General features: G+C 40.4%; 1 protein-coding gene across 2 annotated transcripts in view; it reads left to right on the top strand.

The window, feature by feature from the left end:
• cacna2d1a (calcium channel, voltage-dependent, alpha 2/delta subunit 1a) overlaps positions 1 to 24,039 on the top strand; it is a 104,615-nt gene that overhangs the window by 23,430 nt on the left and 57,146 nt on the right. For both annotated transcript variants that reach the window (XM_037760115.1, XM_037760114.1), the window contains exon 4: positions 19,039 to 19,098. In XM_037760115.1, coding sequence (XP_037616043.1) covers positions 19,039 to 19,098 — 60 coding nt within the window. The remainder of the gene's footprint in view (positions 1 to 19,038; positions 19,099 to 24,039) is intronic.

Here is a 24,039-nt window from a genome sequence, read left to right as displayed (position 1 = left end):
ACAGCCACCGCTTCAGGCCATGTACTGATCCAACATGAGCAGACATCCTCCAGCTAGATGACTTAATTCAAAGTTACCCGTCTGGGTTGTAACATGCCCAAAAAATATACAATTTTATTGTGTGTGTGTGTATGTGTTGTATCACTTTCTGCTGTTTTGAGAACATAATGTCGCAGGTTACTCTGTTTAGGTTCAACTTTATCTCTGTCTTTCCTTTGACCACTGACTCTGCCCTCATACCTAATCTATACCTGCTACTTTCATGGTTCATTTATCTGAACCGAACAGAAGGAAAATGCTGTAAAGGTTACGCAAATGCTTTCATTTTTTTGTAATTTCAAGTGTTCCTGAGTGTTCACATGTGGCTGAACTCTTCCTTGTTGAATGGCTGACTAAACAATTCAAAGACCTTGGAAGACAATTGTAGTTAAATCAGTACTGTACAACCTTTTGACAAACCATAGAACATGTCATCTACAAAATAATATTTTATTCATGCTGGCTGAATAGCTCTACATTGTTGGATCAGTCGGGTATACGTCCACCACTTTGGTCCAGACTGAAATATCTCAACAACTATTTAATAGTGTGGCAGGGAATTTTGTCCTTAGTTTAAACATAACAGTATTTGGCCAACTAAATCAGGATCTCCGGGCGCTCCCAGTCTCGATCAATCCGTCTCCGAGAGCCATAAATATCCAATTAAAGCCTGACAGCCTGTTGCCGTAGTTACGTTCACATTGATTATCAATCCAGCCAAGCATTTTGTTTTTCTTACATCCCAATAACGGCCAGCAGGATGAGGGACAATTCGTTTTTGGTGTTGTCATGTCGCACCTTTGGGAGAGAAACACGACTGTTCAGTGACTAGATGGCAGCTGAATAGAGATGTTAAACTACAGTCTCTGTTCTTACATTTGATCAACACCATCTGCTGTGTATGTCGCCTGCTCGAGTTAACGCCAGTTGTTTAGCTGTTTGCTGGAAGTGTGAAAACAGCGACGGAGCCAGGGATGATTTCTTTTTTTTTTTTTAAAGCTAAACCACCATATGCTGATGTTCTTTGTTCCTCTTCAAAAGTATGTTTACTTGTCACTGCATTAGCATTGAAGAGACGGCCTGTGGCGGCTACTGTAACTGGTGTTCTGTATAATGAAGTGGAGTTGATCCAGCTTTATGGCCATCAATTTATATAAGGGACCATAAATAGTGGCTGTGTCCACTTAGCTGAATCATGAATTGAAATGGAAGGAGGGAAAGGACGACTGCAGCTTCTGTAATGTTCTTGACCTGACCTACACTAATCTAATATTCCTCTGCACAGGTTTCAATCTATGCGGTAAAGAATCCCAGCTCCCTTTTACTTACCACCTTCAGTATCCTTGTCTTTCTCTTCCTTCATTTTCTATCATCCCTCCCCTCTTTTTCTCTGTCCATCCCTTGTTCCATTCGAAAGGGGCCGAACACACGCAGCATGTAAGAGATCGTGCGAGAGGTTATAGCTTTTTGTCTGAGAGAAATTGAATGGCCTGATGAGTATGAGAGAGAAATGATGATGAGTAGAGGGAGAGTGGTAGGAAGTCCATGAGTGCACTAGAAGCCACACCTCCCATGAGGCAGCGCACAAAAGACTGGAAGCCTATTACAGACCCCCCCCCCCATCCATTAAGATCTTGGCCTTTTAGTACACAATTCAACAGGCAGCACTCTCCTCTTGTTCACACAGCACTGCTATGGGCTGTTGTAAATAAAAAAAAAGTTTCTACCTCCATATGCTGTTACATTAATTCTAGTTATTTTGGGATGAGATGCTGCTAATGGCGTTTTTGGTAGACCCATTTTCACCTAAACCTGCACCCTCCATTGTAATAATACATTCAGCATCATGGTTTCCCCGTTAATTGTAGCAACACTGGACAAGTAGTACAGTGGATGAAAACTTTGGTCAGCACTGTTTAAACCAAGCTGGGTGTTTTTCTGGAGGTCATAATCAACTCATACTGCCATACTGTAGTAACCCCATGGTTTTATAGTAACCCATGTTCACTTTTCATATCATAGCCGAGCAGTGTGAGTCCTGTAAAGCCTGCCCAGAAGCAGAGTTTTGTGACCTGTGGTCAGATTATCATCTTATTTACACTTAAACGCACAAACTAGTTTTTTCCAGTGTCACTGCTTTGGTATAATGACTTTTTCCTGCTGCATTTCCACCAAATGCATTTCAACCATTCTATTCTGTAGACCAATTTCTCCATTCGATCACACCCCTTGGTCAAAATGCAACCACTTTGCATTATAAACTCTAGAGGCTGCTTTTTTCATCTCTTCCTCTTTTCATTTGGATCTTACTTTACCTGTATATATCCACAGAAATAGTAAAATCACACCACCACAAACAAAGTGTTTAAGGCTTGAATTTGGATGACTCTCTGTAAGACATCGTGCCAGTTTACAACCCTCTAAAATCGTCTGTATTTGCAACCCCCCGCAGCTGTACAGTTCAGCCTGCTGTTGTGCTCGAAATAAGCAGGATAGACGCCGCCTCGCTGACTGGTGGCATTTCTCTTTACACCAGGGCAACTTGTCTCCTCTGGCTATGCTTTCGCAAGCGTTTGTTTGTTTGTGTGCATCTGTGTCTGGGTGTTTGTGTGTTCGCCGGCAATTGTCAAGCAACACAATCCCATTAGAATGATGGCTGCTGTCATTAACTTAATCAGGGGCCCGCTTGGATTTGCTGTCTGTCAATGTGACATCTGCCCGTCCTGTCACCTCGATTCAGCCACCGCGTTTGACGTCGGTGCTCCCTTGACATGCAATCTCTCAAGTGCAGGCAGCTGTGGCTACTTAGAGGGAGATATCTTTCCTCACAGCAAAAAAAATGTATGGCACAGATCATGTTTATTATTATACTCATAGTGGGTCCAACTGTGTCTTGGGTTGTGTGCAAGACAAGAATCCCACTTCTCTGGAAAAGTCAGGAGGCAAAACAGGAAGTAAAGCCACAGAAGTGACCAAGCAACACGTATAGTTTGATTTAACAGGAAGTTGAAAATGTACCCTATTTACTTTTGTTGATATTTAAAGTTAATCTGTGGTTTACAATGTAATGTTAATAATCCAGCACTGTGGTTCACAACCTTTTTGGTTCCACATACCCCCACACCAGACGACAAGCTTGAGTATCCCTTCATCTAACGCCTAGTCATGTCAGAGGGTATAGAGGTGTGTCCTGATAAAGGTCAGCATCACACCAATTTGTAATTATATTTCTGTTTATTTTCCTCAACTACATTCCTTAAATCTTAAAGAATAATTTCAGTGTGTTTATGTCAGTAATGTCAGTTTTTGGCTGAACTTTGCATTGTTCTTGCTGGTGTCTGTTCACAGTCAGTATAGCTGGAGATATTAGTGCTAATTTTCTTATCTCTCTCCCTCTAGTACTTGGATCAGTCCATCACAGTTAAAAAGAGGCTTGCTTTTTCTTTGTTTAACGGCCATTACACACTGGTAGTGTTTTTTTGTGTGTGATTATTTTGTATGTTTTTCGAACTGTTGTTTTTGTCATGAATACTTTCACACAAAACACGAGTATTACACGGCGAAAAAGCGACATCAAAGAAGTCCTAGAAACATGGTTTTGTACCTGCCATGTATCTGTACTGTTGTTGAGTTTGAGTCTGCACTGGTAGCCAATATCTTAAAGGACTTTTTTGCTGTTTAGTCCTACATAATGAGTATGGGGCGTGGTACAGTTGCATTGATAAGCTTATAAGATCCGCTGTCTTCCTTCTTTCTTCAGTTTTCATGTAACGATTGAAATGAAAATGGTGCAAATGTATAGCTCTCTCTCTCTCTCTCTCTCTCTCTCTCTCTCTCTCTCTCTCTCTTTCATTCAGTGTTTGAAACATCACTCGTCACCCGTCTGTTTCAACCATTTCAAGTTAATGTTCCCAAAGTGTTGGTGATCTGACTGGGGAAATGATTTCATTTCCAAGCCACTCATGGGGCGATCAAAGCATTTGCCTCTTTCATGTTGCGCCACGATATTCTGCATTCAGCGTGCGTTGTCCTTAAAAAAAGGATGTCAAGTGAAGCTGGAATTCCCAACAGAGAAGAAACCACCGCAGTGCAGAGAGAAACTTTTTACCTCAGACAAAAAAAACCTGAAAGTTTTGTTGTCATCTGCGACGTTCTGTAGCTGATTATTTTTTAGATGGAGATATCGATGTGTGTAGATGTGTGTGAGAGTTTTCTCCTAGATTTCTTTGATACTTCAGAAGATTCTTTAGGCGACTGCTGTGGTAGCTTAGTTTCACTCCTGATACTACTGTGGAGATTAGTCGCTGAAACTTTATAAACACTTGTAGCCAAACTGGAGATCTGTATGCTCACACACGCAAGTGCAATCACCTCTCCTACCTTTTTAGCCTTTCTGAGTCTTTGTTCACATCCCAAAATCATCTCTTTTCTTCTCCATTCTTGTCATATATTTTATTTTATATTTCTTCTGTTCTGTGTCTGTATTTTCTTACATTCCTCCCTCCAACCCTGTCCTTCCATCCTCATTGCTCATAACTCCCTCTTAACTTCCTTTCCCATAACTTCACCCTGATTCTCTGTCACTCTTCATTCCCATTTTCCCATTTTTGCCTTGCCCTGTGTTCCTCTTTTCTCCCTTTCTGTCCTTTTTCATTTCTCATTTTGGATGTACGTGTCCGTGTGTGTGTGTGTGTGTGTGTGTGTGTGGCACAGTTTGAATATGGATGATAAATTCTTCTGAAAGAAAGGAAATGTTTCGCTTTAAAATTTGATCCCCTCTCTCTGTCTTGCCCGTCGTCTCTATCTCCAACTTCTCTTTCCTCTTCGGGTCCGTTCTATTCATTATAGCTGTAATGCTTAAGATTGTGTTAAAAATAAACCACCATATCTTCTCATTTATCCTACATGCAAGCAACCAGACTGTACTCTATGGATACTGTATTCCTACTAATACAGTATTCATCTTGCCTCAGCCTGTTTTCCTGTATTGCGTTTGCACCTCTGGCCACCTGAATTGCAAAAAATGAGGTGTGTCACACCTACTTGCACTAAAGACCCCATTTACAACTGACATTGACAAGCAATTTGTATGTAGATATCCTACCTGGATAAGGAAAGTCCATAGACTTTATAGAAGAAGTAGACAAAGTCAGCGTGACATCACCCGTCTGTGGACTGCCGTTTTGAAGCCTCGAGTTCTGCATTTTGGCCGTCGCCATCTTGTTTTTTTGCAACCAGGTGGAGCTAAGTACGACCGAACGCTGAAGACATTTTTAGGTGACCAAAATGTTTCAATGAACTTTCATGAACTGAAAACACACTGTTCACAAGTTCTAAACTAAAAACATTGACAACTCCCAGACCGGTCAACGCCGTGGTAGCGACCTGCCAATCACAAGGTAGCCACGCCCTAAAGCATCCCCTGCTTTATGGTCTATATGACTCTAAATGGGACCATAATTTACTAAATTAACATCATGCTGTATTGAAGAAGACTTGAAACTAGCGATTGAGACCATAAACTCATGTTTACAATATTTACTGAGGTAATAAATCAAGTGAGAAGTAGACTCATTTTCTCATAGACTTCTATACAATCAGACTTCTTTTTGCAACCAGAGGAGTCGCCCCCTGCTGGCTGTTAGAAAGAATGCAAGTTGACGGCACTTCAGTATTGGCTTCACTTTTCAGACCCAGAGGTTGCCCACTGGGAAAAACACATCTTAATTCAAGGTCTAAATGCTTGCAGAATGCATTGTGATTGGAATGTGATCAGACCACATTTGGAAGTAAAAGGAAAAAGCTAGAAATAGTAGCAGTAGTTAGCAACTCCCCCCTTGCAAAAAAGGATTTGAAAAGGAACAACGCATCTCCGATGTCCATAGTTGGCTGACTTAATCAAAGAAACTGACTGCTCACCATACTGCTGCCCTGCATTGTTTCCCTGCTCTTACTGAGTTTCTGTCTCTGACTCAGATCCTCCTCTACTGTACTGCGCTCCAATTGCCTCTATCGTTACATCCGTCCTGACCTTACACGTACTGTAGGTGTGACCTGTTGATTAATAGTAAATGAACTCTCACACATCGCACACACACTCGGACACCTTAAGTCGATTGACCTGAGCTTCTTTTTTTAACCCGCCCTGACAGTAGATCTCGCTGATATCCAGCTCCGACTCCTCTGACTCTGTTCTCATCAATTTTTGAGCCGCTCCTCTTAACCAATCCTCTGATGGGTGGCCTGTGGTTAACTTCCCCCAGTGGAATAGGTCATTTCTCTTCCCACAGTGACGGCAGAGATCTACGGATATGTTCATTTATCATAAAAAGGAAGAATGTAGGAGAGAAAGCTCTGCCAATAGGTTGACGTATTTGCGCTTGTTTCTAGCTCCAGGAAGAGAATTGTTCAACAAGCAGGTGTCAGTATCAGGCTGGTTGCTAAATTTGTATCTAAAATAATTAGTATCTCAATATAATCTCAAACCTCAGTACTACATTTTGTGTCTTAGTTCAAGATATTTTTCAAATGTATCAAATGAGCAAATGTTGAGCGCTGATATCACCGGTTTTAACTGATTACACAGTAGAGAGCATTGATAGAAAAAGTAGTTTGTTGTAGCCGGGATTAGATTTTAAAGGTGCTCTATATGATATTCAGATCATTAATATAGCAGCAAACAACCATTTGCTATGTAAAGATGTAGAGAAGTAATGTCTACCTGAGCAGAGAATGAAGTCAATCTCCCTCTGTGTGTTTTGTAATCCGAGCTTGCCTGTGCTTCGTTGACAAAGCCGGGCTGACCGCGCGTGTGCGCTTTAGTGCATGTGAGTGTGCTCACCTGGCTAGCTCATGGCTGCCAGTCTGCATTGTGCTCGCTTATACGGTGGTTACAGGCGTTGAAGCGTAGCGCCCACCCTCCAGTTCCTCCCCAGGTTAACACTGTTGCAAAATAAAGTGTAAATAACGGCAACAGTGCTGACAGAGCTGTTAGCGCTAATAGCACCGTTAGCTGCGAGCCGCTAGCCCAGCCATCACCATGTTTAGAGCCGTGTGGAGGCAATAGAAATGCTCTGAATTTCGTATTGAACAGCTTTAAAGTTAGAGTCATAAAAGATTGTCATTAAATCAAACCCCATTTTTTGATACTGTTTTTGGTCGACATTTTTCTCCATTAGCCATTCATTGTATTTATATCAGTAATTACCTCTGTATATAGTAGCTTTCATTGGTAATGGCGAACTCCATCATCCTTGCGCTGGGTTCAGATTACCTAAAAGCCCCCCCAGTGTTTCAACTGGTGAAACACAAGGGTCGTTTTAGTCTTAGTCAACTAAGATTTCTTTAGTCCATTAGGCGTTTCTTTATGCTTTTTTCATGCTGAATGACTCATTTCCAAGAGGACATCTCTGTAAAATTCAAGATTTAAAGTGGTGCTTTTGTGTGATTCTATGTGGAGAAACTCAGTTTCACAGGTCTGTCACTGAAATCAACTTATAGAGTAGTCGTCAAAGTGTAGTTTGTGTTAGTCGACTAAGAATTTCTTTGGTTGAGGCCTTACACAGAGGAAACACAACACGTGTTTGTCACTACGGTTAGTGTTGATTGTGAGCGGTCATCAAAAATGCATCTACAAAGCAAGACAACAGTCATTCTCTGCATTTTTTTCATCAGCAGCTCCTTTTTTTTATATTTGCAAAGTAGTAAAAGAAAAAGATGGAGCAGTGAGCTGTTAGATGAAGAGCTGCAGGTGTGAGTAACCAGCTTTATTGCTTCCTGCTGTTTCCTTTCAATTCTAATCTTGATACATGTCGTTCTAAGACTGACTAGTGATTAATTTGCTTCACATCTGAAATGTTACTGCACTTGTTTCAATATGAAACGACTGTGAAAGTAGTTGTAGCAGCACAGCTCCTTTTGTCTGTCCTTGTAAACGTAAAATCATTACAGTCTTTGCTTTTGACATTAAAAAGCCAAGGAGGATTCCACTAGCCGATGGCTGATCTCAAGATAGCCTCAAACTGAAGAGAGAGGACTGACTTGTCGAGACAAGGGGAAGGTTATTCTGCGCGAGTGCCTTCAAGGAACTCCCTCTGATGCTTTGTAGCCACCTTGAGGGATGCTTGTTGACAAAAGCACCTGCTTAGGGGGACGTGGCGTCCTGCCAAGACCTCCCCCAGACAGCCTGCCTGCACAGAGGAGAGCGGACTGACCTGCAGAGAAAGATGTCGTGATTAAAATCAAAGAGAGAAGGAGAATAAAAGAGAGCGAGGGTTCTTTGTTTTCGAGAAATGGTTTTTCTTGAGCGAAGTAAAAGAAAAAACACAAAGAAAGTGGCCACCCAAGAGAGAAAGGGAGAGCATAAGGGTAACAGACAATGTAGGCCTATAGAACAGACAGCGGAGGGGCTGTGCTATTTGAATATTGATTGGTGAGGGTTATTTCAGGGCTGGGGATTGCATTAGCACTTTGGCAGCAGATCCAAAGGCAGGCTTTGGCTGCCCACCAGAGTCTCGAGCCACAATTGGTGGCCATTTTGGAAACAAAAAACAACAGTTGTTTTCCAACCTTGGCTTCTTGCACCCGCAGCGTGGGCCTCCGTCGATAGGAAAACCAACTTCTCCTAATTGTGAGTGGGCCGTTGGCATCGGCACAGAGAGGAAGGTTCGAGTCGAGTCTTAATTGCCGAGGAGAAAGATGGCCTGCGCTACAATGGGAGGATAATGAAACAAAATGTTCCGGGGTCTCTTGTGTTGCCATCGCATGGGAGCTTTCGCTCTCCACAGTGCATGGACCACGGATGCGGCAGGTTACCATGACACCCTGGTCGCTAGGCAACGTGGGCATCATAAACAGATTCCTCACTTCTAAAATGAATCACTTCTCATTCTCTCTCTCTCTCTCTCTCTCTCTCTCTCTGTCACCCTCTCTTTTACACTCGACACAAAACGAGAAAACTTTCATTCAAGTACCCTTATTCACCACCATATGCATGCATTAAACACAAAATTGCCTCTCATTCACGTTCATTAAATTGTCTAAAAAGGATGAAAGCACTAGCTCGAGCTTTTGAATAGAGCTCGTTTAAGTGTTGTGTTATGTAGTGGTGCGTAATTACAGAGGAGTCAGTGATCTCCAGTGTCTGGAAGTGCGTTATTAAACCAACACTGGATGACATGCTGTGAGTCATTAGACACTGCTGTTAAAGCCCTAATCACAGTGTAGGCATACAGTCACACACACACACACACACGCTCATGAAGCTCCTCACTCACACGTTATTTTATTAAGTCGTACGATAAAGTGAAAACAGCTTCCCCCTGTACATTTCCCCATGAGTGCATATCCACTTGTGCTCAAAGATCATATGCTATAATGACTTATTTCCGACGGGCGTTCTGAAGAGAGACCATTAATGCGATCAGTCACTTTACACGACGACGTCGTTTCCGAGAATATGCGGGTGAAATTTATCATCTCAAAATTGCTGAATAAACAACGTAAATTCTCTACTCATGTCACATGCCAGGGGGTTATTATTGCCAGGTGATTTACACTGATGGCATCCCAGTGGGCCTCTCAGAGTAACTGGCTCTGTATGATTAATATCGGGAGTAGTCTCGAGACGTTGAAGTATTACCTCCTTCAGTCACAGTCATATTGCAAAGTGAAGGGGGAGACTGAAAGGCACTATGTTACTGTTGGAGCTCATAATCAATTTTGGGAGTGGGAAAGTATTTATGGAACACACAGAATTAAAGAAAGAAAGAAATTGGTTATTATTTAAAAAAAAAAATTCAAATATATGTGCCATACATTTATTATAAATTGGATTATATTCTTAAATCACTATTTAATAATACTGTATTGCTAGATTATTACATTATATGTTATTTTATGTATTCTCTTCCATTTCTGTTATATATATATATTTCTTTTTAGCATTTTATTGCACTGCTTTGTTGAATATTCGATGCTGATTGGTCAATCGCGGCATTATACTCATACTCATTTTGCAGAATAGAGCTTGAACATATCATGATGTAACTCAATGGAACCTCTGTTGACGTTAGCTGTCACCTCCGTTATTTAGCCAAATCGCTAACATTTTAAATAGTACTATATAAATTATACACATTATTCATTGGTATTCATACGTATAACGTTACCTATATACTTTTTATACTTGTATGTTATGTATAATTCACACATCATGACTGCCGGAGTTGAATTACAGGATTTCTTTAGCATAAATATTTGCACAATTCATTTATGTAGTGTACTGTAAGTATATAGATTTATTCATGTTGTCTTAATTTCTTCAAATAGTACTTTTTTAATCATAAATGCTGTCATGCTAGGAGTTGTGCCATCACATTTAAATGAATCTGTTGCTGCTATGGCTGCCAAAACGGCTGACTCCTCTATGTACTGTGTGATCACAGCTCCTCTTTCTGCTGTAAAGCTCAGGTCATCGTGCTTTGAGCCAAAGTGGCTGCTTTCCTGCTCTATATTTGCACGCCATCACGAGTATGAAACATATTTAAAAAATGGCAACCTTAGCCAACAATGTATACACAGTTAACAGGCAGGGACGACGGCGCACAGACGCTAAAAACAGATGATTTGGAGAACATTTTTTGCAAAGCACATTGCAAAATTTGACCAGCTCACTAAAACGTTTGGTGTGATGCAATGTTGTGCAAACATATATCTGTCCCTGTCTCAAAAAAAAACTATTAATAGTTGATATCTATAATGTGGAAGAAAAATTGTTGAATCAGGGAGATAGAGATGTAGTGTGCTTGTGTCTGATTTTGGCCACCGGTGACTCATTATTCACCACTTCCTGGAGTGTGTGTACTGTATGTGTGTGTGTGTATAGTGTGTATCTGGCTGCTTTTGTCAGCCCAGCTGTCACACTCTCAGCGGCTCCAGCTTTTTTTGTTTGTCATCCCTGTTTCCCTACATGAAACGTATCAGACGTACGGTATTTGCATTCAGAGAGAGGGAGTGTACATTTGATGTGTCTTGCTCATTATTGCTCTCTCTCTCTCTCTCTCTCACTCTCTGCCAGTCAGTCCCATTCAGGCATAGACAGCAGCAGCTGTGCAACACAATACATCATGCGACGCCCAAAATGATAGTTGACATTGTTTTGTTTACTTTTTTTTTGTCTTTTAGAATTCAGAAATCTTTTTTTTTGTCTTTTTCTTGGCGGCGTCATGTATCAACAACAGCTCAGTGTGATGAGCTGAAAACTGAAAGTGTGAAAATGATTACTGACAATAAATCCACTCGAAACACTGTTGGCAAAACACTGTCTCGCAGTTAAAGTGGGAGCTAAAGGAGAGGCAGCATCAAACAATCTTCTGATGTACTTCAAGACACGGTGACACAGTAAATCTGTGTCGTCGGGTATAGGTGTGTGTGTGTGTGTGTGTGTGTGTGTGTGTGTGCAGAACCGCCATGTCAACATTGCAGCCGAGTGCAGCTGTAATTGGGAGTTGTTTGCAGCCAGCTGGCACACAGATAGCGCGCTCGGCTGGAAGAGTTTGCTGGAGGAGAGACGAGCTGTCAAACCAGCAGTGGGTAGCGAGACTAGCGCCAGTCTCTAACAAGTCACTTCCTGCGAAGTTGGCGAGGGCTATTTCCTGTCTAAAAGACCAGGGTTGTCGTACAGGGTTAAGTCGTCAACTTGCATGCACTTACTGTACTGTGCAGTTGTTTTCTTTCTTGTGCCAGTCTGCCTGAGTGTGTGTGTGTGTGTGTGTGTAAGTGCAAATGTATCGCTCCATCTCTCTCTTTCTCTCTCCCCGTTTTCTTTCTCACCACTCTCCTCCTGGCTCCCTACAGGCTGAGCAGGATAGATCTGACTAAAGTGCTGCCAGTCACAACAGCAGATGCTCATGTTTCCTCAGCTCTGCCGTGCCTCCCTGCACATCAGTGAGATGGCAGGTGTGTGTGTTTGTCTGTTGCGTTCGTGTGTGTGTGTGTGTGTGTCCTGGCAGGACTCGATGCTCTAATCAGACTGCCAGGAATGTGTGTCAGAAAAAAGCAAGCGTGAGTGTTTACAACAGCGCATCTCTGTGTGTTGCTTACAAGATGCGGAAAATTAGAGGCGTCGCAGAAGCCCAGCGTTTTAAATCAATTAGCCAGATCGCAGACATAAAGGATGCTTTTGGACAGCTGAGGGTGATTTGTGTATTGTACATAATAGAAAGCGAGTCGATCTTACATCTCATTTGCTTCCCCCCTCCTCCCCATCCCTCTCTCCATCCCTTCAAACGCTCCTTGTGCATTTAGACATTACAACTCAATTAGACAAATCTGTCCCCCCATTATAACCTGAGTGAGAGCTGTGATTGATCCCTGGAAAGCAATGCACTCCCACTATCATCGTCTAACAAAGGTAGAGAGGACAACACGGTGAGAAATGTTACATTATGCCGTAAATCCAAAAGGCTGTGTTCAAGAACAGCTGCTCGTGCTTAGAACAGAGTAAGAGAGATCAGGGTACTTCTTTGTCTCCACTGGATTGATGTTAAAGCTTGATTTATAAACAAATACACACACGGATCATACTTTGTTTGCCAAAGTTTTTTCTTTTTTGAACATTTTACTTATAGTGGTTTTGCATACATTATAAAACAGGGCATGCAAGACATACTTAAACCAGGTAGACAAGTACAATAAAAACAATAATTAAAATAATGATTAAAAAAAAAAGCAAATAAAAATAATTAATAATAATAATAAATAAATAAATAAGTAAATTAATAATAATTACATTAAAACCCTTCTTTATTCCCTCCCCATAATAAAATTAATTAAATTAAATAATATTAAAGAATTAAGTGTATATGTATATTTCAGTCTCATGCATAGGCTGTAACACAAACATCTGTCACTTCAATTTAAAACAACTACTTATATGTGAATTACAAGTCATTTTTGGCTCAATTTTATGTATACAATTATGTAGTTTATATTTCCTTTCGGTTTATTTACACATTTAATGTGAAAAGCTCCTCAGAAATTAAATTTGTTGTCGCATAAATCACTCAATTTGGATCTCCATGTAGTGACGTCAGTAGGAGATTTAAGGAATTACGGCGGACGTGATTCATTTTCTCCAAACAGAAGACAAATGCAGGCATTCTTTGCATGTGCATACAGTGGATTTATGGTTCATCTGCTATAAAGCTTGTTAAACATTTTTTTTCCCACTTGCTCATTGTTTGTAATACAGCCCCGTTTTCTGTGTTGTTTCAATCTACCTCTTATTAACACTTAATATTTATAGTGCATGGACAGTTACCATGTGTAGTCATTGGGGTACCTGTAACTGAATATGAGTTTAGGTTCATTTGGCAATGAGGCAACTTAAAACAAATAGATGGCACCAGAGTGAGATGTGTTCTCCACACAGGAACTAAAACCACAGGCTGACTCTTTAATCTCAGGCATCAAGCCAGCATTAAACCAGGCATACATCATCTTCATTATCTGTTCTGTAACTCTGCAATGTGCTCTCCTTAGTCATCCTATAGCAGCTTACTGATATTATACACTTTATGCCAGCTCATTAGCAAGTCCATATTTTCGTCGTGCTTATTTATTCTCATTACTTACAGCACTTTCTGTTGATAGGGAGTGTTTTTTTTTCTGAGTTTGGAATACATTACAACTTTGTGGATTTGTGTTGCATCCCAGTATCTCTGACTTATGATCTGACATGTGTTCACGTGGCATTTCCAAGTGTAAAACTTGAGAAACTATGTAAATCCGACACCACTTAAAGGTGTGGCAGTAAGACCATGCTGTGAGACTGTGACTTTAACATGAAAGAGTAAATAAGGGGAAGAAAAGGCAACAGCTGCTGACCTTTAACTCTTTGGCCTTTTGGTCTGCTGTGGAGATCCTCATTAATGAATGCCTGTTCCTCTGTGGTGTGTGTGTGTGTGTGGGCAGGTGTGTGTGCGCGTGTACAGCTGCCGGAAATCTGTCCTGACGGCTGTAACTGTCGGCTAAGAGGAGTCAAAGACAGGGTCAGCAGGTCGCTTATGATGGTCCACCTGCGAATTAATTACTTTAAAGGTGCAGTGTGTAGGATTTCGCAGCATCTAGTGGACAGGTTGCAGATTGCAACCAACATGGCGGACTCCCTGAAGAGGACCCGCTCTGTATGTAGATATAAACGGTTCATTCTAAGCTAACGAAAACACAACAATTCTCATTTTCAGGTGATTAGACATTAAAGAAAACATATACTTATTAATATTATATTCCATTTCTCATCCTCCTAAATGCTACACACTGGCCCTTTAAGTTAAATAACAAAGTAAACCGAATAGAACAATAGTTGATGCACAATGTGTCTGTGTGTGTGTGTGTGTGTGTGTCTAAGTGTGACTGCTCAAACAATGCATGCTGGGAAGTCTAATATACCATATAGTATGCTGATTAAGTGTCTTTGGAAACTTAATTTAATGAGTTGAGTGAACATTCTGCAGTACATTCATTCAACTTATCATTTCAAGTCAAAAGACTTAAAGTCATAGGAACTCTTGTGTAAAGTTCTGTAGTTGTCTAAAAATGAAAACTAGACATTTTAAGTTAACTTATATATTTACATTAAGTTAATGATAAACATTAGATTCCGCTTAGTTCCTGAATGATGTTTTTATGAAGCATTTTGCAAGCCCATACAAAGTCAGTGTAGTTATTTGTGTAAGTCTGAGGAAATAGACTTGAAAAACATACTGTAAAATACACTTTTAGCCACAGCTAAGGGGTCAGTGAGGAAGGCAATATTTATTAAAAATAAAGTGTATCTGTTCCCTTAGAAACATGTGAGATGACGGAAAAGCAGACCTGAGATGAGCCCGGTGTAGAACACCTGTTGTTGTTTGGACTTTAGAAATACACAGAAAACCTATTGGCCTCTTTTGCCTTTCGTCTATGTGATGATGTTTGAGCTTGAATATAGTAGGAGCGCTTCCAGAGTAAATCACCATCGATGGGTTTGTGACCACAGCATCAGGTTTGTAGTTTATTAGATTGATCGAGACACACCCCAATCTTTCTTTGCACCAATAATGATCTGACTGGAAACAGACAAGTCAATGCCACTGTGGAGCCGTTGGCAACTGGCAACTAAAATCTGCAAACGCTTTGTGTTTGTACATGTGCAGTTAAAAGCTAAAGTGGCGATAGAAGGGTAGATGACCAACTGGGACGGTGTAAACCACAAATGTCATTTAAATGCCCAATTATTTTTTTTTCCCTAAGTGACGTATTCATTCTTACTGATGCACACAAACAAAGCATTTAAAATGCAGTGAAGCTTTTCTTTCCTGCCTTATCCACACGGACACACACAAATCTCCATTTCACCTTTGCTCCTTTGCTCGCCGCGAGGTCCCTCCGTTCTCTGACAGCTGCTGCTAAATCTCCCCCCTAATGAGACACAACTGAGAGGCTGTCGAGGTAACCGTGTTTCAGACCGCTAGAGTGTCAGCCCCCGGCATGCATTATGGGACGGCGTGGTGTACGGGCACAACGAGTGATCTGAAGCCAGATCTGCAGGAGGGAGTTTTCATTATGAAAATGTGGCCTCGGCGCCAATTGATTATGCAGTAAAGGGGGGGTTTCTTTTGAGAAAGAAAAGAAGGAGCAGTGCAGGAACGAGAGGCTAAAAAATGCTGGCACTGTTGCTGTGGAAATGTTTATTTTATGGACGACGAGATATTTGGAGTCAATCTAGGTGATTGATAGTTTTTTTCCTTCCATCAGGCTGTTGTCTCTCTGATGAGTTAATCACATGAATTATGTATACTTTGTCTTATTGTAAGGCTACAATGATATCAGCCAAGTGGTATAAGATTTGTAGTGCTTTTGGATGTGTGATTCCAAAATTGAAAACAAAGACAAATGCACAGTTGGTGTCATGTTTCAACGTATTCTTATGCACCTGTTCGTGTGATATTTTACGAAAAAGTCAATCATCCTTTTTCGTTCGTTTTCCTACAAATGTCCAGCAACACGTGTCAATTTCCGCTCATTACATGGAAACGGTCTTTTCAAAATAAACTTCCGTCTTCACAGGAAACAACTCCCTTAGGTTTAAAAAACAAAACTATTTAGTTTATTAGAAGAGATCAACTTGGTTTGGATTAGGCAACAAAACTACTTAGTTAGGCAGGGCCGGCTCTAGCCCTTTTGGTGCCCTAGGCGGAATTTGGATTTGGAGACCCCCCGTCTCGGAACCCTAACCCTAGCCCCATAAACCGAAACACATATCAGACTTTTCATCAGGTTTTAAGACAAAATTTGAGTTTTTTATTTTCATAAATAACTATTTATTATAATGTAAATAAACAATTGGTCTCTGATATTGTTGACTTAAAAGTTTAGTCAGTTTCCCTACAATGTACACTTATTAACAAATAAGTGATGGAATGAAAAAATGTGAGAAACAGAGTTACAGGGGTGAAAAATGTATTTAATTCTTTATTTAGTTATTTGTTCATTTGTTACCTCAATGCAGAAAATGAGAAGGGGGCCCACTGGCATTTAAAAAATATATTATTATTTTTATATATTTTTTTATTTTTAGAGGGCGTCCAGCGCCCCCCAGAAGGTGGCGCGCTAGGCGACCGCCTATATGGCCTATGCCTTAAGATGGCTCTGTAGTTAGGCTTAGGAATAGATCGACTTAATTAGGTTTAGGCAACAAAACTACTTAGTTAAGTTTAGGAAAATATCAACTTGGTTAGGTTTAGGCAACAAAAATACTTTAGGAAAAGATTGTGGTTTGGCTTAATATAACTCTGGAAAGTGGCATTACTTAGGTACATAAGTAAGTACTTAACGTTGACAAATACGTCAACGTTGACTTCTGGTTTCACACGAGGTACAAACACTAGTCTCCTGGTCAAAAGTCCGGTATTTTTAGACCCACCCATCCACCGCAACCTCCTCCCTACGCAGCGTTCGCTACTCTTTATACTTCCTGATACACGATTACGTGAATTACACACTAATTGATTTTGTGGGATACACACAAATTACAGTGCATTACTTTTTGTCGGTATTGCTACGAACAGTGTATGAGAACAGCCTGCATGGACTGGACACTGCGACTAATATCCCAGTATGCGACTCACAATCAGGCTTTGCTCTGCTTCTCTGATTCTGGCTACTGTCTCGTTTAATTTCACCACAAAAATTAATTGAATAATTCATTGTTTCAACCCCCTCCTCCTCCTCCTCTCATTTCATAAATTAATTTACTGCTCTGCCCCCATCAAGTCTCTGCTCCTTCTGCGTGACTTGAAACCCATCGAGCCACGTACACATAAGCAGGAAGAGCAGGAATTGATATATCCCGGGGGAAATTAATAGTACAGTGCATTTCTGGACCAGGTACAGATTAAACTCTGGGCCCATTATAAACCCATTAACCCAGTCATTAGGACCAGATCTGGGGAAAAAATGGAATAGCTGGGTGCCTAATTTTAGCGCAGCATTGTGTCACAGCTAGTCCTAATTCATACCTGCCGTCGAGAGGAAATGAGGTGTTTTCCCTTGAACACACTGTTCCTGCATCAGCAGCACCCTCTTTGAGCTGCCATAGGGTTATATTTGATATACTGATATTTAATCATCCATATTTTCAACTGCATTTGTTCTTTCCACCCCCATCCCTCTTTTTTATAGACCCATTTTTGTCTTTTTTAGGGGGGCACAGGGGGAGATAGCAGGTCAACAGTAAATGTCACATAGAAGTGGTACATCATCTGAAGGCTGGGAACCTGAAGATTATTTTGAGATGCAGTTCAACACTGTCAAGTTGTTCTAGTCATAAATCAGAAATAGAAAATAATTCACGAATTAAAATAAATTGTGAAAGTGTGTTAAGGCTTGGAACATCATGATAGAAGTATATGATGGCCATTCCCATGCTCTATTATGTCTCCTAAGTTATCACAGCAATTTTTGGGTTGATACCATTTGTTACACAGATTTGGTGCTAAATTTAACCATTTTTTACCACTCGAATTGATAAAAATGATCAATAATCCCTCTAGAATACCACATTAAGACACCAAGACCTTGAGGATCACCATAGAAAAAGGCTATGCTGTGATTTGGTATCAAAAACTTTTGACATTTGGAGATTTCTGAAAGAATGGCATTTTTTGGCAATTGCATGGCGAGCACTGGAAACTGCTCAGAAACCCCCTTATTGTCAATATAGAAATCCATCCATCCTCTGAATGCTCTAGGTCTTTAGTTTGTGGTCGTAAAGTTTCATGTGGTTGTAAAGTTTCATGAGGCTGTGATTATCCTAGAGGTCGCCACAGATCATTTTATACAGTGAGGGCATGTTTCAAAAGAATTGTCTCAATGCAATGAATGGCTACTATGGGGACTAACATCTTCACACATGAATACAATTGGGCTCATTGGATCCACAACAGTCTCAGCTTTACAGTGGTACCCAATTTATGTAATTTAAGACTGTTTAGGGACTCCAGTATGCAGAAATATTCAAACACACCATTTTTAGAATAGGCGAAAATAACACATTTATACTACATGCATAAAACTGCATGCTTTTTTTGCCCAAAACTGCATGGAATTAGCATAAAGTGGGCGTGTCTGTAAAGGGGAGACTCGTGGGTAGCGATAGGACCCATTTTCATTCACATATCTTGAGGTCAGAGGTCAAAGGACCCTTTTGAAGAGGTTAAGATCACCGGTGTGTAGAGATTTCCCTCGCTGCCCCCGCTCATGGTTTTTCAAATCTCTAAATCAGCTAATGCAAACACTGTCATCCTTGGACAAAGTGTGAGTTTGGGGTCAAAGCTATTATCACAATGTTGACAGTAATGTAGCCTTAAAGCCAAAAAACTCTAAGCTTTTACGAGAATAATTAGTCTAACCTACTGTATCCCTCTTCTCTCCCCCCCTCTCTCTCTCTTCTCTCAGAGGCTGGCAACGGAAGCAGAAAAGCTTCAAATGGATCACTCGTGGAGGGACGACAGCGAGGTGAGCGATCTGATATGTTCATTAACGCCGGCTGCGTTACAACACATATCAAGTGGTGCCGTGAACTCCTTAAGAGGAGCGGGGCATGTTATTCATGATCCAATATGATTGTAATAATTGGATGGCAAATCTCATTACAATGACAGTAGTGCTGTAATGACTTTACACAAGATTGAATTTCATTATTTTACATAATAAAGGCAGAAACAACTAAGGAGCAAACACACATGCACACACACACCTCTCACTCTCTGTCCATTAATCATAGTATTAAGAATACATTAGAAGGACATGTACAGCAAATACACTATTATTTTACTCATTCAATTTGCCTAGTTGCTGGTCCAGTGAATGCGCCATTCAACAAAGCTAGTCTAGAATTACAAAGCAGCTTTATTCACTGCGAGTGGTGCTGCGTTTTTAGCTGCGGCCGTTTCATAATAAATGCAAATTGCAAATTTCCTGCCCCTGCTTTGCTTGGCAGCCATTTAACAAATGACAAATTATATTATGTTTACATACTGTGGCGGAAGAACTTCAAAGAAATTCAACTTCGCCATTTAGCATATTAACTTAAAAAAAAAACTCTTCAGAGTTGTTTGCCAATCCTAAATGATTCTTTTCCATTAAAAGTTCCCATGATTCAACTTCTTGCATGCTGAGAAAAAGAGGGAATCCTCTCTGGGGATTTATTCGTTTATTTATCTGCTATGTTACTCACTGACTTTGATATTCCTTTGGCCCCGGATGCTTGGCTAGCGAACGTTAATTAATATTTCGGTTAATGTTTTGGGGATTTCTGCAATTAAATACCTCAGTATCTGTGTAGTTTTGCTATAGATATGCCCATAGTAGGTTGTTTTTACTCAGCGCTCTGCACAAATGTAGTGAATTCATACTGACATGTCCTCTGTATGAACCTGTTAGTGTTGTGACTGAGTAATACGCACTGAGGCCTGTAGTGGCTTCAGAGATTTGTATTATTTTGAAGAGCTTTGCAGAGTCTGTCGCTTCTACGGTTGACAGATAAAGAATCTCATCACCGCACAGCTCTATCATCGTCGTTGTTATGTCAGAAAGAGAATGTGATGGCCTTGTATGTGCACTGTGCATATGTTTTTTTACAAAATCATACAAGCTGCCTGATTTTATGCTAGCCATTATATTCCAGTAAACACGGGATGTGGGCATCCTCTGTGGGATTTTCTATTTTCTGTAATGTTTAACCACAGATTCAATATGCAATACAAGCCTCTAAAAAAACATTATAAATAATACTGACGCCACCTTGGCTTTAACCAAGGCGGCAACCTCCCGGTCTGAAAAGTGAAGCCAATGCTGAAGTGCCCTAAACTTGCATTCTTTCTAACAGCCAGCAGGGGGTGACTCCTCTGGTCACAAAAAGAAGTCTGATTGTATAGAAGTCTATGAGAAAATGAGCCTACTTCTCACTTGATTTATTACCTCAGTAAACATTGTAAACATGAGTTTATGGTCTCAATCGATAGTTTCAAGTCTTCTTCAATACAGCATGATGTTCATTTAGTAAATTATGGTCCCATTTAGAGTCGTTCTTATATACAGTCGGATGACTTTGACACATTTCGAACACAGATCTGAAAGAAATTCACAATAATGCATGCTAAAAATATTCATTTCAGCTTCCTTTTCACTTAGAAATACTGTATATAAAACTAAAACAATACTTGAAGATACCGCAGTTTGATGTACAACAAAGTAGGCTTACTCAAACATTTACACATATTGTTTTCATTTGTATCATAGTAAATTCGGAGTATTTGAAATACCAAGTAGAGCAGTGTTTATGCGCATGCGTCTGTTCTCTGTCACCTTTGATAACTGGGCCAACACTACTGGGCACTTCTCCCTGCTGACTTTAAACACTTAAAAGCTGTGACTGCTGTGTGTCTGTTCAGTGTAACACAGTGACTTTGGCCCTATTTACACCTGTCATTTAAATACAAGCTGTATCCAGCTTCTCTAAACAGGTCAAATTGATTACATTGTATTTAATTCTGTTTTTTATATTAGCTCTTGTTGTCTGTTGCATTCTGATTTTTGGTCTCATTTTTATGTAAGAGTGGGTTTGGAGGTGGCACTCTCAAAAGTAAACATTGCAGATCATTAAATGTGATACTTTACAACCCGTAAGGGAAAAAAAGGTCATCTTTTACGACTCCATTTACACAGAATAGTGTTTGCAGACGCTGTGAATACGACGGAAAAGGCACCATAACTGTTTTCAGCGAGTGGATGGCATATTGAATGAGTCATTAGGTTCCTACAAATGTAGACCTGAACTGCAGTTACACCTGGCAGGATCGCAATACGTTAACAAGCATCTTCTCATCCAGACGAGATACAGATCGCACACCCTCTGATTTGGCAGTACACATCACACCCACCACAACATGCCACACATTTATGCCATTTATTTCTCAACCCTTCCTCTCCCTACGTGCCTTTCTCCATCTCTCGCACATGAAGTGTTGTTGCGCACAGTAGCCTCCCCTGAGGGGTGCGTCGGTGGTGTGACCGTAGTGTTATTGTCACCTCTTAAAGGTGCACATTGTCTGCTGTAACATGACCTGCCAGAATACATCATGGGACAGTCTCCTGTTATCAGTGTGAATATTGTTGTTGGTGTATATGCATATTATACACCTACTCTTTGCACATATAGTTTAACTTGCACGTCTCCTGACATAACTCATTAACGGTGAAAACATGCATAAATGAGAGCAGATGCTATAGCGTTTGGCACAGTTTACACAGTGTAACTGCTTGTTTTGTGCACTAATTGCAAACTGTTTAAACTAAAAGTTACAGGAGCAATGACAGGAAGTGTTGGGCAGGTGGTGGGAGTCAGTCAATACTCAGAGTACAGTCTAGACCTGCTCTATATGAAAAGTGCCCTGAGATACACTTCTGTTATGATTTGGCGCTACATAAACAAAAATGGAAATTGAACCAGCTCTGTGGCTCCGGGGCATCCTTACGTCAGCAGCCAGGTTGGCTCGTTAACGCCCATGCTAGCCTGTGCACTGACAAGAAGCCCAGCCGTGTGAGAGCAAAACAACACCACTTACTTCACTGATTCTCAGTGTCAAACGCCACACTTCTGCCCTGCAAGGAAATATGGCAAGATTCAAATGATATCCACAGTCCGCAGATGTGACAAAAACAAACAAAAAACAAGTATGATAGTTTAACTTACTTCATGTTATTGTTTGAGATTAAATTACAGCCAGTTTTAAAGGAGTATCTTTAGCAACAGTCAGTCAGTCTGTCCATCAGTTTTGTTTGTTTTCCACGAATGCAATGAGTAAACTTGAATATTGGCTTCTGGTGGGACCTTTATGCCACGTTCCAGACAACCTCGGAGGTCGGAAGTTTCCCAGTTTAAATTTCAAACTTCCGACCTCCAAACGTTCCAGAAACATAAACAACCATGGTTGACCGTGTGAAAATCAGTTTCTCACGGTCAACCATGGTTGACCGTGAGAAACTGATTTATCTTTGTAAACACATTTGAACTCTTAAAGGTCCCATATCGTGCTCATTGTCAGGTTCATACTTGTATTTTGTGTTTCTACTAGAACATGTTTGCGTGCTGTGATGTTAATTTTTTTTTTTTTTTTCCTCATACTGTCTGCCTGAATATGCCTGTATTCACCCTCTGTCTGACACGCTCCGTTTTAGCTCATTTCAACGGAATTGCAACGGAATTGCGTTGCTAGGCAACTGTTTGGGTCCATGTTTACTTCCTGTCAGCTGATGTCATTCACATACACTGCAACCAGAAATAAACTGGGACACATTTAGAATATTTACATTTAAAACCGTGTGATGGTCTAAATATTGTATATTTATGACATCACAAATGGACAGAAATCTTGACGGCTTGTTTCAAAAGCACAATTTCTGAACACGGGCTGTGGGTATTTCTCTGTATATTGAACGTTTCAATACTTCCACAGTATTTATATAGCACTTAAACCTTCTTTATACTATAACAGACATGACAATCTCACTTTTTACAATATGTGACCTTTAAGCAGTGCAGCCAGCACATTTTTGGGGGCATTTTAACATTTCCCCTAATATAATATATATAATATATAATACTAATTCCTTTCAGAGATTGTTTACTACTACTACTACCTAACCTAATAACATTGGTGACAAATTTTTACATCAATTTCCATGCAGAACAAGTTTTACTATATGATAGTATAGTATTATTTTAATTAAATACAGGCAAATATACTTTACGTTGCTTTTTAGTTGGTGGTTTACCATTACAGTGTGTCCTTACATTGTTTTGTGACGTCAGACAACTGTGAAGTCGGGGTAGATGTTCCGAGTTAACAAGTATGAACTCTGACTTTGAGTGGCGTTCCATTGTACTTTTTAGAGTAGGAGGTCGGAAATTTGTAAGTTTGAACGCAGCAGTAGTCTCCTTTATTCCTAACAAGGGGAATTAAGTACGGGAGAATAGGTAGATTTGATCTTTGATCAGGGTGGACACATGTTGACACCCATTTGGAGACTTGTACACTTAGTTGTGGTTTAAAGAGCAATTTAACAGCAGCTCAAAATTATGTTCTTTTTAAACCTTTATTTATTCAGGGAATTTTCAAATGAGAGGAAGACTCTCTTTTGCAGGAACACCCTGATCACATTTGCCCAGCTACACACATTCACACCTGGAAGCTGCCAAGTACCAGTCTTATCTGCTGGCCACAGCAGGTGCTTAAGGGCACCTTAGTGTGTGGTAATGAAGGAGTGAGATTTATCCTCCGGGGATTGAAACGACGACCTCCCGGTCACAAGCTCGCTTCTCTAACCTTTAGGCCACCACTTTTCATTTTGCTGCAGTGATGTAAAAGTGTACTTCAGGGTACATCGGTACACTAT

This window comes from Sebastes umbrosus, chromosome 23, assembly GCF_015220745.1.
Source record: "Sebastes umbrosus isolate fSebUmb1 chromosome 23, fSebUmb1.pri, whole genome shotgun sequence".
Taxonomy (NCBI): domain Eukaryota; kingdom Metazoa; phylum Chordata; class Actinopteri; order Perciformes; family Sebastidae; genus Sebastes; species Sebastes umbrosus.
This window is presented reverse-complemented; position numbering and strand designations above follow the sequence as displayed.